We start from the raw sequence: 12,822 nt of genomic DNA on the forward strand, positions 1-12,822 counted from the left end.
GTGACTTTAGTTTAAGAACCTTCCTGTGTGTGAGTTTAGTCTAAGATTCTTTATGTCTGTGTGTGAGTTTAGTTTTGATAAAGGAAGAAGCTTTTCATTTCAAAACAAAGAAACTGAAGGTTTTTCTTATATTTTTTTCTGTTCTGTTGTGAAGATTTTACACTGGTTATAATAGTTAGAACATCATGGAGACATTAAGTGTGAGTTTTGTTTAATTAAGGAAGAAGCTTGTCTGTTGTGATCAAAATAAAGGAAGAAGCTTGTCTGTTATGTTCTTAAGTTTGAGTTTGCTGATTGCGACATTAAGTCCAGCTTGGTGTTTGAGTTTGCGTTTGCTGATATTAACATCATGGAGACATTAAGTTTGAGTTTGCTGATTGCGAGTTCTGTTCTTTTTCCTCTTGTGTTGCAGGTTTGGCTATGACAAGTCCAGCTTGGCCCGTAAGATATCAAAGATCATGAAAAAGAAATTTAATAAGCCATTCTATAGCTGGACCTGTGTGCCTAGATACAGACAAGAATGATACTTTGTTGAATTTGCGGTACCTTCTCTATCTATAGTCCTTTATTTTGTGATGATTATTATGTATACATAGCTTTTCGTTTGACATGCGATTTATATTTCTTTCTTTTCTTTAGACTAACACATTTTCTCTGTTATTTTGTAGAAATCACACACATGGAATCCCATGCTAACCGGTCTTGTTCAAGAACACTTTGAAGCCATTTGTCAGCTTCGAATGAAGGGTATGGTCAGTGATGTAAGGACATCTCGACAGCAACCGAATTGGATAGGAGATACACTCTGGAAGGAAATGACTACCTATTGGGACACTGCTGCAGCAGTGGATAAGAGCAAAAAGGCATCAAAGGATCGAAAGTCTGACCGTAATGGTCTTGGTATTGCCAAGCATAACTCAGGGCAGAAGTCATATATGCAAATCGAACAGGAGCTGGTTAGTCCCATTTTCTCTGTCTCATTTTCTTTGTCTCGTTTTTTTTTGTCTCATAAGCAGTAACACTTCACTCATTATGTCTTTCTTGCATTTCATTTCAGACAGCTGAGTTGGGAAGACCTGCGACTTTTGGTGAAGTATTCATCAAGGCTCATACAAAAAAAGATGGAACCTATGTCGATTTCAAAGCAGAAAAGGTTATTGAGGCTTACAAAAAGAATAAGGAAGAGAAGTTGGCTAACCTTGTGAAGGATAGCACTGAAATCTCAATGACCGCCAGCCACTGCTATCAGTAGAAGAGGACAACGATCTCTTTATGCAGGTCTAGTATTTTTTCTTTAAAAAAAAATTCAGTCTTCTGTTTTTGCATTTAGACTTTAGCTAATGTTTTCCAGCTTGGAAATTGATTGGTGATGATTGACATATTTTTTTCTTTGTTGTAGTCCACTTTCTGCAATGACAGAGGAGATCTTTTTGGTATTGGAAGCCTCAAAAAGAAGCTTAAGTGGAAAAGAAATGATCCCAGCAGCTCTGCTTCTTTCCTGCACATGCAAAGAAAGCTTGAAGAAGCTGAACGCAAGATAGAAGAACAAGCTGTTCTTATTGCCAAGGCTGAGGAAGACCGTGCTAGGGTTGAAGCTGCTAACCAGTCTAAGATGGCCGAGTTCACCACTATGCAGAAGTATATCCTTTCAACTGACCCAAGGTACCATGCTTTCATTGCCTCTGAAGCATCATCATCTCCAGCTTCTACTAATCAGTAGAAGCTAAGTTGTGTTTTGGTTATGGTGTTGTTATGGTGTTAACTTGAGTTATGGTGTTTTGGTATCTTGAACATAAAACAACTCAAGTGTTGGAGTTGTTTTCTGATCTTATGTATCTTTTTGGAAGGAAACAACTCAAGTGATACAATGTATATTTTTGGTACCTCTTATATTATGTTAAAAACGTTTATCACTCTCAGTTTTTTCATTTTGTATGTTTAAATTTTATGTATAAACTTTTAATCGCACAAAAAAAACGAAATGGATAAATATGCAAATACCAAATCTATGTTTGTAGTCATTTATCAGTTGCTAAGTCAGTTAGTAATTGGTCACAAACCGTGGCTACATCGGTAGCTAATCAGTTGCAACTCAGTCAGTTTTCGGTAGCTAATCAATTGCAATGCAGTCACTAAATTTAGCGACTGTACCACGACCGTTTATTTGGTCACTAAAGTAGTCACTTTAGAGTCGTTCCCGTGGTCGTAAATTACCCACTACTTAGTGACTGTTGCACGACTGATGTTTGGGTAGCTAATCAGTCGCAAAATACTGACCGATCAGTGACTGATTTATTTAGCGACGAGCACTATAACGACAGCCTTAATCAGTCGCTAATCGGTTACTAATCTTGATTTAGCTACTGATTACCTACTAATTGTGCAGTAGCAAAAAACATGTTTTCTTGTAGTGGAAGCACCCGTCTCTGAAGCAAAGGACAAGACAGCCCAAGACCCCAAGGAGAAGTCAACAGACTTATACAGACGCATATTGCTGAGACCGGAAAGAGAGACAAAACTGGAAGCCTGCAAACCGGATCTAGTGGTTGAGCCGTCTCTCCTCCACGTGCTGCCGACACACGAAACGGATCCCAGATTGAAAAAATGAGACCCGATTTCAAACCCTTAAAAGTCGACCCTACTCTCATCTCCACCGTGACATCCTCGCAGCTCCACCATAAGACCAACTCAAACACAGATCCAGCGGCCGACCTTCACAGGAGAGAACCGAGACTCACATAAAAGCCCGCATATCAGATGGCGGAAGAGAAAAGAGTATAGGCAAAAGAGAAAAACAAGGAGGGGAAAGAGAAGAACCCTCTGACAGCGGCGGCGGTGGAGACCGCACGCCCGCGCAGAGGTTAGGTCGACGATTCTTTGGGTTGCCTTCTAGAGAGAAAAGTTGTGTTTCTTTCTGATTCACTGTCTACTTTGGATTATTCCCCATTCTATTACCAACCCATTCATATTTATAGATTTGAGATGAAGGAAACGGAGGCATCGACATCGTAAATAAGTTTAATGTGAATAACAATTATCCCTGAACTAAAAGAAATACATTGAACCACAGAGGAGCTGAAGAGATGACGACATGGAAGGTAAAGAGATGAGAAGAGAAACATTAGTTTTCCAGATTATGAAAATTGGAAACAGCGAGGTTGAGTTCTGTAAGGAGGAGGACAACGATGAAGCCCTAATCGGATGAAGCACAAAACATATAGGCTTCATAATACGACAATCTTATTCGAACAAACTAAACCGGCCAAACTACAAACCTATTCGACCGAAACTAAATCGAACAGTAAATGTGACCCACAAATTTTAAGAAATGCACACATAGATGCTCTAAGAAAAAAGGAAAGAGTGGCATTATGTATATGATTTAGCAAAAAGAAACTAAAATGAGCATTATAAATGAGCTAGAGAATTTTTAAAGACAAATTATTAATTTTAATCATAGTTTACATTTAGGACTTTCCGTGAGGTTCCTAGATTTACTTACATTAATAATTCAATCAGCTTTTATGATAATTTCTAATTAAAAAATTATTATATATTATTAATTAAAAAGGATTATAACATTTTTAGGTATCCACATGTCATCACTAGGATGATTTTTAGAATGCTAAGAAATATATATTGTTACATCTAAACATATATTATACATTTTATTAAATTAAATATCAAATTTTTTAGTAGTGTACAAAAATATATTCTTCATTCTTTCCTTAAATGAAAGTTACAAAATTATTCTATATGATTAGCATATATATGACAATTAATAATTTTGAAATAAAGATTTGATAATATTTTTGTATTCTCCATTCTTTTTGTTCAAATTATATTATTTAAAGAAATTAAACATTCACATTAACTATATAATAAAAAGTTAAATGTTTACTTATCTATTGTATTTTGAAAATTTAAAATGACTATAAATTACTAAAAACTTTAAAAATCTCACATTGAAATTTTTGAAAATTTTGTGACAATGGTTTAACTTTTTGGTTATAACAAGATACAAATGATCATAAAATCATATAAACATAAAGTCTTATTTAATACTTATTCATATTATAATATATATATATAGATATATATCTATCATTTAAATTAAACTATATACCATATAAAATATATAAATATGTTAATTTAGAAATTTTCATCGGAAACTATTGAGATCTTAAAATTTTTGAATTTCAATTTTTCATTAAATTTTTAAAATGATTATAATTTAATAAAACTATTATAAACTCACATCGAAAATTTGTGATTAGTGATTTAAATTTTGTTATAGCAAATATATAAATGTTAATAAAATTATGTGAGTAGGAAGCCTCAATAATACATATTCATATTAAAATATATTATATAGTTATGTCAATATCATTTAAATTTAATTATATACTATATAAAATCAATAAATGATTGTTTTAATTCATTTACCAACAAAAAATATTGTATATGAAACAAAATTGATTGTTTTGATTTATATGTTTACTCCAATTTATTTATATATATCCGATTGTCAATTATTCAATATATTTATTATTTCATAATACGTAAATGAGCACAAAATAAATAATATATGTAAAATAATTTGTAAACATGTCATAGTTTCTCTTATTAAAACTCGTGCTACAGATTTGCTGTATCTCTTATACGTACTCCTTTATGTATTATGCAACCATTTTTATGTTAAACATCCCTCATGTGTAATCTTTCATTACTACTATATACTAATTTCTTATATACTTTATGTTATATAATACACCTTTCAACCAAAGTTTTCTAAACTTCTATACCATTTTGATTTCTTCTGTTCCAGAATCATTGGAGTTAGTTAGTAGATATCAACGATGTTTTTTCGTGCAAAGATGTTTTATACAGTACTTTTATGTTTAGAATATACTCATAAAGGGAAAGGAGGAAAGCTAATAAAACAAAAACAGAATGGAAGAAAAAGAAAATAAATAAGATTTTTTTACTCTGTAAGACACTTTCTGTCTTTGAAATTGCATAAAAGAACACTTGTTGCTTTCTTCTTGTTCAATGTATTTCTTGTCCTCAAACTAACTACATCATATTTAAACTATAGTTACTCCTAACTAAGCTGTCACTTTCGTCATAGTTAAAAAAAATTTGATATACCAACTCTTTTTTTTTTGTGTTTTCGAAAAACAACTTATATTCTCTCTCTGACTCCATTTTTTGAAAGTCAGATCTACTTTCCCAAATTTAATCTTTCGTTTACTAATCCTAGTTCTTTCTTCACCGCAGATCGACATTGGAGGTTTGTATTTTGAATTCCTTAATTTTTTTTGACTTTCAAGGATTTTCGAAATCTCTAACCTTTTATGTTTTTCTTGTTTTAAGCTGTAATTTTGTGGACGGAAGAGATGACGAGCAAATCCGAGAGCTCCGGTCTGGAGAGGATGATGCAACGGCAAGCAGGTCCGAGTTGTGGAGATGACGACAGGACGACCAGCAGATCCGAGCTCCGGTTTGGAGAGGACGTGACGACGAATAGGTCCGACCTCCGTAGTGGAAAAGACGACGACAAGCTCTCCTGTCTATTATATTTTGTGATTATGTTTTGTGGTGTGTCTATTAAAGATTTTACAGATGATGTAAACTCTTGTTTGTGACTATAAACTCTTCCTCATGATTACTAAAATTGGCCTCATCTGTTTATTGAACATTTTGTTTGGTTGATTGGATTTAGGATATGTTTTGACTCAATGAAGCAGTTTGTGGACCATCAGTTAGTTGGATATGTCAATTCTTAACTCGAAGATTATAGTTTCTTGATATTCCATCAGTTATCCATATCCACAAATGGCAATGGCGAACTTTCGTCCACATCCACAAATAATAACCATTTTCAGCATCCACAAACACGTACACACATATGCATATCAAAGAGACTTGCTTACGGTAACTCATAGACATATTGTCTTTTGAATCTTTAAGATTCAAGGAATGTGTTCGTTATTGGAGATTTGGGTTTGTTTAGTTTCAAATTATGTCAGTTATTGCTTGGTTTAGTTTGGTTAGTTTTTGCTCAAAAAAAAGTTTGGTTAATTTAGTCAATTGTGGGTTGCAATTCGAAGGGTTCAAACTTTTAGTTTGGTATGTTTGGTCTACTGTCCACAGATCGATATCCACATCTATTCATATTCACAATACTAGTCATTCTATGTCTAAGACTCAAGTGTGTATTCATTCTATGTCTAAAACTCAAGTGTGCATCTTTTTTACAAATTATATAAAATATATTAGAATGGGTGTTAAAATGTAAAGGAAAAAAAATTATAATTCACTGCATCCAAAAAAGAGCTAAATGTTTGTTATAAAACAAAAAATTAGCTAACAAATACATGGGTGAGAAAGTGATTTAATAATACCAAAAAAATGAAAATATGACTCTTCGTTATCTCTGTGGTGCTCATTTTCTTTTCAAATATCTGAGATTCTGTGAACGGAAGAGATAACGAGCAGATCCGAGAGCTCTGGTCTGGAGGGAACGACGAGACGGCAAGCAAGTCCGAGTTCAGACGACAGGTTGGCCAGCAGATCTGAGCTCCGGTGTGGACATCTTTTTTATTTTTTCTATTCATTTATTTTTTTGTACATGAACATATTTTCTATCCACATTTTTCATATCCACACATTTTATATAATTTTTTAAAATATATAAAATATATATATGTTAGTAGATCTTAAAATGTAGAGAAAACAAATTACAATCAGTTATGAAATAATATTTATTTTATATATACTAAATTTTAAGGAAAAACAAATAAAAATGTTTGATAGGATAAATAGTATGTCTCCCAAACCAAAGGAAACACGCCACTCTTTGGAAACACGTCCCTTTCTTTGGTCCCCACACACTTTTATTATATTAATATAACAAATTCATCTCTTCCTCAGCTTAACTAGAGCGTAAAAATATAGTGGTATAAACACATAGGGGGAAGAGAAAAGAAGTGTGCCTCAAATGGCATGCTTCTGATGATGCAAAAAAAAAAGTGTTTGATTTCGTAATCAACTCAACAAATAACGAGAAACAAAAGGAAATGGTCCACGCGTGCCAACATGAAATGTAAGTGCTGGTGGATGCAACGCGCGCGCTTCATTTTCTCACGTGGAAAATTCACGAAAATACAAAGAAAACTGTTTAATAAAAATATTAAAAAAAATTCCAAGAATAAATAAATAAGCATGACGAGAAGACGCACTCTGTATTTATAAGGCTTCTTCTTTGACACATGTACGGTGTGTACCACTCTAGTCCATGAAGCAAACCCAGAGCTTTTTATAACCTTCTGTTTTCTTTGGGCAAAAATATTAGATTTTTTTCTTGCTTAATCAATGGAAGTGAACACTGAAACCATGCAAAAGTCAAAGTTTGGTAGAATCTGTGTGTTCTGTGGAAGCAGCCAAGGCAAGAAGAGTAGTTACCAAGATGCTGCTGTGGAACTAGGCAACGAATTGGTATTACATACGTATCTATGTTAACTTATCACAGCTTCAATACTCTGGTTACCAAATATTAGTGACCATGTTTGTGGGTGTTTTGTTCGTCCTCTTCTTTTGCAAATGCAGAGCATTTCCTCTGTCTTTGTTCTGTTACAAACACTTTTCATGTTACAAGTAATAAAACCTTTAAAAGTATTTTGTTGACATGTGAAAACTGTGCTTCTTTGATAGCTCAGTTTTTCATTTTTCCTTTTTTTAATCATAGTTATCTTTTATCTGTGCATATGTATGATTGTACAAATAGGAGTATCTTTGGTTTTGATTCCTCTTCTTAGCTCTTTTATCAATCTATCTCTAATATAAAAAATGGCTCAGAAGATTCCTTTGTTTTGTTTGACTTGGCAGGTTTCAAGGAACATTGATCTAGTCTATGGAGGTGGAAGCATAGGTTTGATGGGTTTGGTTTCACAAGCTGTTCATGACGGTGGTCGTCATGTGATTGGGTAAACTCTTCAATCAGTTAATCAGAGACTTGAGATTGAAACATACTAATATGTATATTTTTATCATCTTTATTATCATATTACTGCAGAGTTATTCCCAGGACGCTCATGCCTAGAGAGGTATTTTGCTATAAGCCCTGAGAAAAAAAGCTTAAACTATTTTAATTTGGTTATTGAATCCTCTTTAACTATTATCTTTTAAATCCATTAACTCAAACCCTTTTCATAAGCACTAGTTTTGTATGGTTGCCTAGAAAAAAGAAAAGTGAGATGGAGAGTTTGATAGCTAAGTCTTGTAAGGAATTTCAAAATAAGCCAATTTGCTTACATGTCATCATTGCTTCTGTCATAGAACAGTCAAAAGCTGCTTTGCTTTCCTTCTTTTAATTTTATCTAAAGTTTCAAGATTATCGGTTAAATGGGGTTCTCTTTTTGGCAGTTGACCGGTGAAACAGTAGGAGAAGTAAGAGCAGTTGCAGATATGCATCAAAGAAAAGCAGAGATGGCTAGAAACTCTGATGCTTTTATTGCCTTACCAGGTCAGTATTGAAGTTTTAAAACCTTTCTTAAATCTTGAAATTGGTCAAAGTCCCATCTGTTTGTATCGGTCAGTTCTCCAAACAAGTAATGATTATGTGAGATAAAACTTGTGACAGTCTAGTGACAGCCTTGTTTAAGGATCTAATAAGCATCTTCTTAGGCTTTGTAATTTCTTAATTGTGCAAAATCAGCTTCTTTTTTTAAAGAAGAACAATATAATGATTGAAAAAGAGCACCGAAAAGGGTTTTAACTCTTTGACTAGTGCCAAAGAAGATGGAAGAGGAAACATTGGTAAAAACATGTTTTCTTGGTCAAAAATTCAAGCTGTATACATTCTTTTAAGTTTGAAATTTTAAAAGTATATGATTTTCAGTTTTTTATATAGACAAGTAAATAAAAAGGATAAAGAAGCCTTGACCCCTCCACATCTCGCACTGAAAATGAGACCTATCTCTTATCTTTAATATGTTTCTTTGTTATTTGCCTTTTACCTATACTTGGGAGGTACTTACTCCATATAGCTTGTTGGGTTGTTACTGTGACTAAAGTTTTAATTTTTTTTATTACCTGTTTCATGTATAAAGACAAAACCTAAAACAGTCCTAGAAAAAGCATGTTTTGCCCATACAGGGAGGTCTTGTTCTTCAATAAAACCCTGCTTTTCTGATCATGTCCGTATGTAAAACAGAGCCAGAGAACAGGAGGAAGCATTGAATTTACCAAATAATAGTAGTAATAATGTATAGAGATAAAAGCCAAAAAAAAATAATGTAAAGAGATAATAATCTCTTTCTGCTTCTGAAATTACAGGTGGATATGGAACACTTGAAGAACTGTTGGAGGTCATAACATGGGCTCAACTTGGGATACATGACAAACCGGTAAAGATTCAAACTTTGGTGGATAATTTCAAACCCAAGTCATTAAAAGCTAACCTTCATCCATTTGATGCAGGTGGGTTTGCTTAATGTTGATGGATACTACAACTCTTTGCTCTCTTTCATTGACAAAGCTGTTGAAGAAGGATTCATCAGTCCAACCGCACGCCAAATCATAATTTCTGCACCTACTGCTAAGGAGCTTGTAAAGAAGCTTGAGGTAACTTGTCAACTAGCAAGATGAAGGATTCAAAAGAAAGAAACGGGTTTCTGATATAAACTGTGATATTGTTGTCTGTCTGCAGGAATATTCACCTTGTCATGAAAGTGTTGCCTCTAAGCTATGCTGGGAGATTGAGCGGATTGGCTACTCCTCTGAAGACTGAGGATCATTATAGTCATATAATTATAATTATTTAATGTCAGGAGATTTCAAGATAGATCTTAACTTTCAGGAAGGAAACAGATTTTTAAGATCTTAGAAACTTTTGATTAGGAGGTGTAAACTGCAAAATTTCCACTTGAGGGAAGAAGATCTTTTGTGTAAATTGTACTACTTCTCTTTAACTCTGAAATGTTTATGTTTCTATGAATCACTTTCCTCTCTAACTAAGTTAAATGTTTTTGGCCTTTATATCACAAAAAACAGTAATCAAAATTTGATTCTTATATTAAAAGATAATCAACTTTTTGTTGTCTGAATAACACCTGACTAAACTTAACTCACACAAGTTGATCATGCGAAGCCTTGTTCTTCACATGTTTCAGCACTGGAGGGGTAACGAGCTTTGCTTGATCTTTTGGACTTCCAACAATTCTCTCTTTCTCCGTTGGAGTTGAGAGGAAAGTTGCAAGTAGCGCCAGGATCAAGAACAGAGAAGAGATCAAACCCAAGACCTTGGTCCATATGACTTTGCTTCTCAAGTAAACGTCTGATAGCTTTCTTTGAGAGTTTGCCTCTTCTCTGTCAGCCTTTGGTGAGAGTTAGGTTTCAGAAGTAGTGAGTGAACACTGCAGAATTGGTGATAAGTTTGTCTTCTTCCTGGCTCTAGCTCTAGGAGTGATTGAGTTCAGAGTTCACTCTATCGAAACATTCTTTTGAGCAGACTTTCCAGGTACTTCAGTTTGTTAAGCCATCTTAGCAATATACTCATGCTCCCAAAAGACATGCTTGTGAAATTATTAATCAGAGAATATGTTTTTTTATTAGTTTAAGTTCTTGATTAAAATGTTACAAAAAAAAAAAAGTTGTTCAACTACATTTCAACGGAACTGGAACATAATTAACTTTGTTCAAATCTCTCTTAACTGCAAATAGTCCTGGGCTTTCTGCAAAAACCGAACCAATCCAAACCGACATTTTCGGTTTTCTATTTAACATCCGGGTGAAGTTAAGAATCGATCGGTTTTGTACGTAGCAACCACATTAATCGAATAAACCGAAATAAACCGGATTTTTACAAACCAGAATTTGGATTTTACATCAAACTAACCACATAAACCGATATAGACCCAAGAACGGAATCGAACAACCCGAGTTCCGAACCAAAAAATTTTATCCGTGGCATTTTCAAAAAAAAAACAGAATGAATTTGTTTATTTCAGTGAGATTCTCTAAAGGCCCATATACATTTGGGCTGGGCCGTCAGACGAGTAATCTACATCGTCATATATAAACACTAGGTTCCGCCACAACTTTCATTCCTTCTCCTTCAAAAAAAAAACCCTAAAAGAAATCATTTGACGGCGCCTCTCACACTCCACAACCAACCATGCCGCCAAAGTTGGACCCGAGCCAGATCGTGGACGTCTACGTCCGTGTAACCGGAGGAGAAGTCGGAGCCGCCAGTTCCCTCGCTCCCAAGATCGGTCCCCTCGGTCTCGCACCAAAGAAGATCGGAGAAGACATCGCCAAAGAAACCGCCAAAGAGTGGAAGGGACTCCGCGTCACCGTCAAGCTAACGGTTCAGAATCGTCAGGCTAAGGTCACGGTGGTTCCATCGGCTGCGGCGCTTGTGATCAAGGCGTTGAAGGAGCCGGAGAGGGACCGGAAGAAGGTGAAGAACATCAAGCACAATGGTAACATTTCGTTTGATGATGTGATTGAGATCGCTAGGATCATGAGGCCTAGATCTATTGCTAAGGAGTTGAGTGGGACTGTGAGGGAGATTCTTGGAACCTGTGTCTCTGTTGGGTGCACTGTTGATGGGAAGGACCCCAAGGATCTTCAGCAGGAGATCCAAGAGGGCGAGATTGATATTCCTGAGAACTAAGGGAAACGAGAAAGATAGATGTTGTCTTTTTATTTTTCACTTAGAAATGACTCAGTTTTGGATTTGTTGTTGCGTTTTCTTTTCTCTGTTTCAAGAACACTAATGAGTTTATCAATCGCAATGTTTTGAATCTCTCTCACTTTGGTTTCATTATCAGTATGTGAGATTCGTTGTTGTTTCTATGCGTTTGCTTTCTTAGAGTTGGAAACTTTGACCGTGATTGTTTGTTTCTTAGTTATTGTAGTTTGCTTATTGATGGTAAAGTATGTAAATTTCACGAGGTTTGATTTCTAAATTGGTTCTTGTTGTTCACTGCCTACGATGTATGTTAGGGTTCATTTTTTTCACAGTTAAGCGTAACTGTCTTCTTCAGCGATTGGTGTCATTTTCTTCGGTTTAATTATTATCAGTCTTTTGCATCCTGCTTTTTTGTAACTGTTCGTTTAGTCTTGATTATCGTTTAGATTTATGCTACTTTGGTTCCAGTTATGTAGTGTCCGTATCAATGAATAATGATAACATGATTAGTGAAGGCTTTTGCATGTATTAACATAACTGTGGCCATTTGGTTTCATGGATAGAGGTTTTTAGATTAGTTTTTTACGTTAGCTCTCTGTATAGGAAGAATTCCGGTTACGATTTCTTATGTGTTATTTGTCTATTTGTTAGTGAGCCATTTAGCTTACCTCGCGTTGTCTTCTCTGTTATGTGATTGTGTGAGAACATGAAACATGTGATGTTTATTAAGTCTTAGTTCCTCCACCATAGTGTGTTATGTGTCCTCCACTGGCGCACAGGTTGGATAATTATGGTCAATTTGATTCCTAGAACATTGAGCTGGAGAACTTCATTATCTTTCTATATAGTTGAACCAATAGAGTTTGAAGATGATCAACATATTTAACTCGCAAAATGTTACATGTTTCACATTTGTTCAATCTTAAATCAAATGTTCGAGCTCGTGGAGTGAATTTGTTACTTGAAGCAATATCTTGTACCATATTTCGTGGCGTTGAAGTAGATTGATAGTTTATGTACGAAAAGAACGTAGTGTGATGATTTTCATTATAGTTAAATCGGTCTCCAATAGACGCATTACAACTCGCCTTCGGTAAAACAGAGAGCTCTCTCTTTAGATCACA

The 12,822-nt window shown here is 34.7% G+C and overlaps 3 protein-coding genes across 3 annotated transcripts; all 3 read left to right on the forward strand.

Annotated features, from left to right (window-relative positions):
* The first annotated feature begins 815 nt into the window (after window positions 1–815).
* On the forward strand, window positions 816–1,720 carry LOC108838241 (uncharacterized). Its single transcript, XM_056991411.1, has 3 exons — window positions 816–956; window positions 1,058–1,201; window positions 1,400–1,720. The coding sequence occupies exons 1-3, from the start codon at window positions 816–818 to the stop codon at window positions 1,718–1,720; spliced, it is 606 nt and encodes a 201-aa protein (XP_056847391.1).
* Window positions 1,721–7,265: 5,545 nt separating this feature from the next.
* LOC108836275 (cytokinin riboside 5'-monophosphate phosphoribohydrolase LOG4) lies at window positions 7,266–10,020 on the forward strand. The gene is made up of 7 exons (XM_056990668.1): window positions 7,266–7,500; window positions 7,891–7,988; window positions 8,078–8,108; window positions 8,428–8,527; window positions 9,340–9,410; window positions 9,484–9,627; window positions 9,713–10,020. The coding sequence occupies exons 1-7, from the start codon at window positions 7,378–7,380 to the stop codon at window positions 9,791–9,793; spliced, it is 648 nt and encodes a 215-aa protein (XP_056846648.1). The 5' UTR covers window positions 7,266–7,377; the 3' UTR covers window positions 9,794–10,020.
* Window positions 10,021–11,112: 1,092 nt separating this feature from the next.
* On the forward strand, window positions 11,113–11,814 carry LOC108836274 (60S ribosomal protein L12-2). The gene has a single exon (XM_018609451.2). It carries the CDS (start codon window positions 11,180–11,182, stop codon window positions 11,678–11,680), a length of 501 nt encoding a protein of 166 aa, XP_018464953.1. The 5' UTR covers window positions 11,113–11,179; the 3' UTR covers window positions 11,681–11,814.
* Window positions 11,815–12,822: the final 1,008 nt, after the last annotated feature.

This window comes from Raphanus sativus, chromosome 7 (assembly GCF_000801105.2).
Source record: "Raphanus sativus cultivar WK10039 chromosome 7, ASM80110v3, whole genome shotgun sequence".
In the NCBI taxonomy this organism is placed as follows: domain Eukaryota; kingdom Viridiplantae; phylum Streptophyta; class Magnoliopsida; order Brassicales; family Brassicaceae; genus Raphanus; species Raphanus sativus.

Excerpts from the sequence above, each read along its gene's own strand:
- LOC108838241 (XM_056991411.1), top strand. The coding sequence starts at position 816 with ATGACTACCTATTGGGACACTGCTGCAGCAGTGGATAAGAGCAAAAAG. Across the intron at positions 957-1,057 it reads TGCAAATCGAACAGGAGCTG|ACAGCTGAGTTGGGAAGACC; the intron begins GTTAGTCCCATT and ends ATTTCATTTCAG. Across the intron at positions 1,202-1,399 it reads AAGAGAAGTTGGCTAACCTT|TCCACTTTCTGCAATGACAG; the intron begins GTGAAGGATAGC and ends TCTTTGTTGTAG.
- LOC108836275 (XM_056990668.1), top strand. The coding sequence starts at position 7,378 with ATGGAAGTGAACACTGAAACCATGCAAAAGTCAAAGTTTGGTAGAATC. Across the intron at positions 7,989-8,077 it reads GGTGGTCGTCATGTGATTGG|AGTTATTCCCAGGACGCTCA; the intron begins GTAAACTCTTCA and ends ATATTACTGCAG. Across the intron at positions 9,628-9,712 it reads AGCTTGTAAAGAAGCTTGAG|GAATATTCACCTTGTCATGA; the intron begins GTAACTTGTCAA and ends GTCTGTCTGCAG.
- LOC108836274 (XM_018609451.2), top strand. The coding sequence starts at position 11,180 with ATGCCGCCAAAGTTGGACCCGAGCCAGATCGTGGACGTCTACGTCCGT.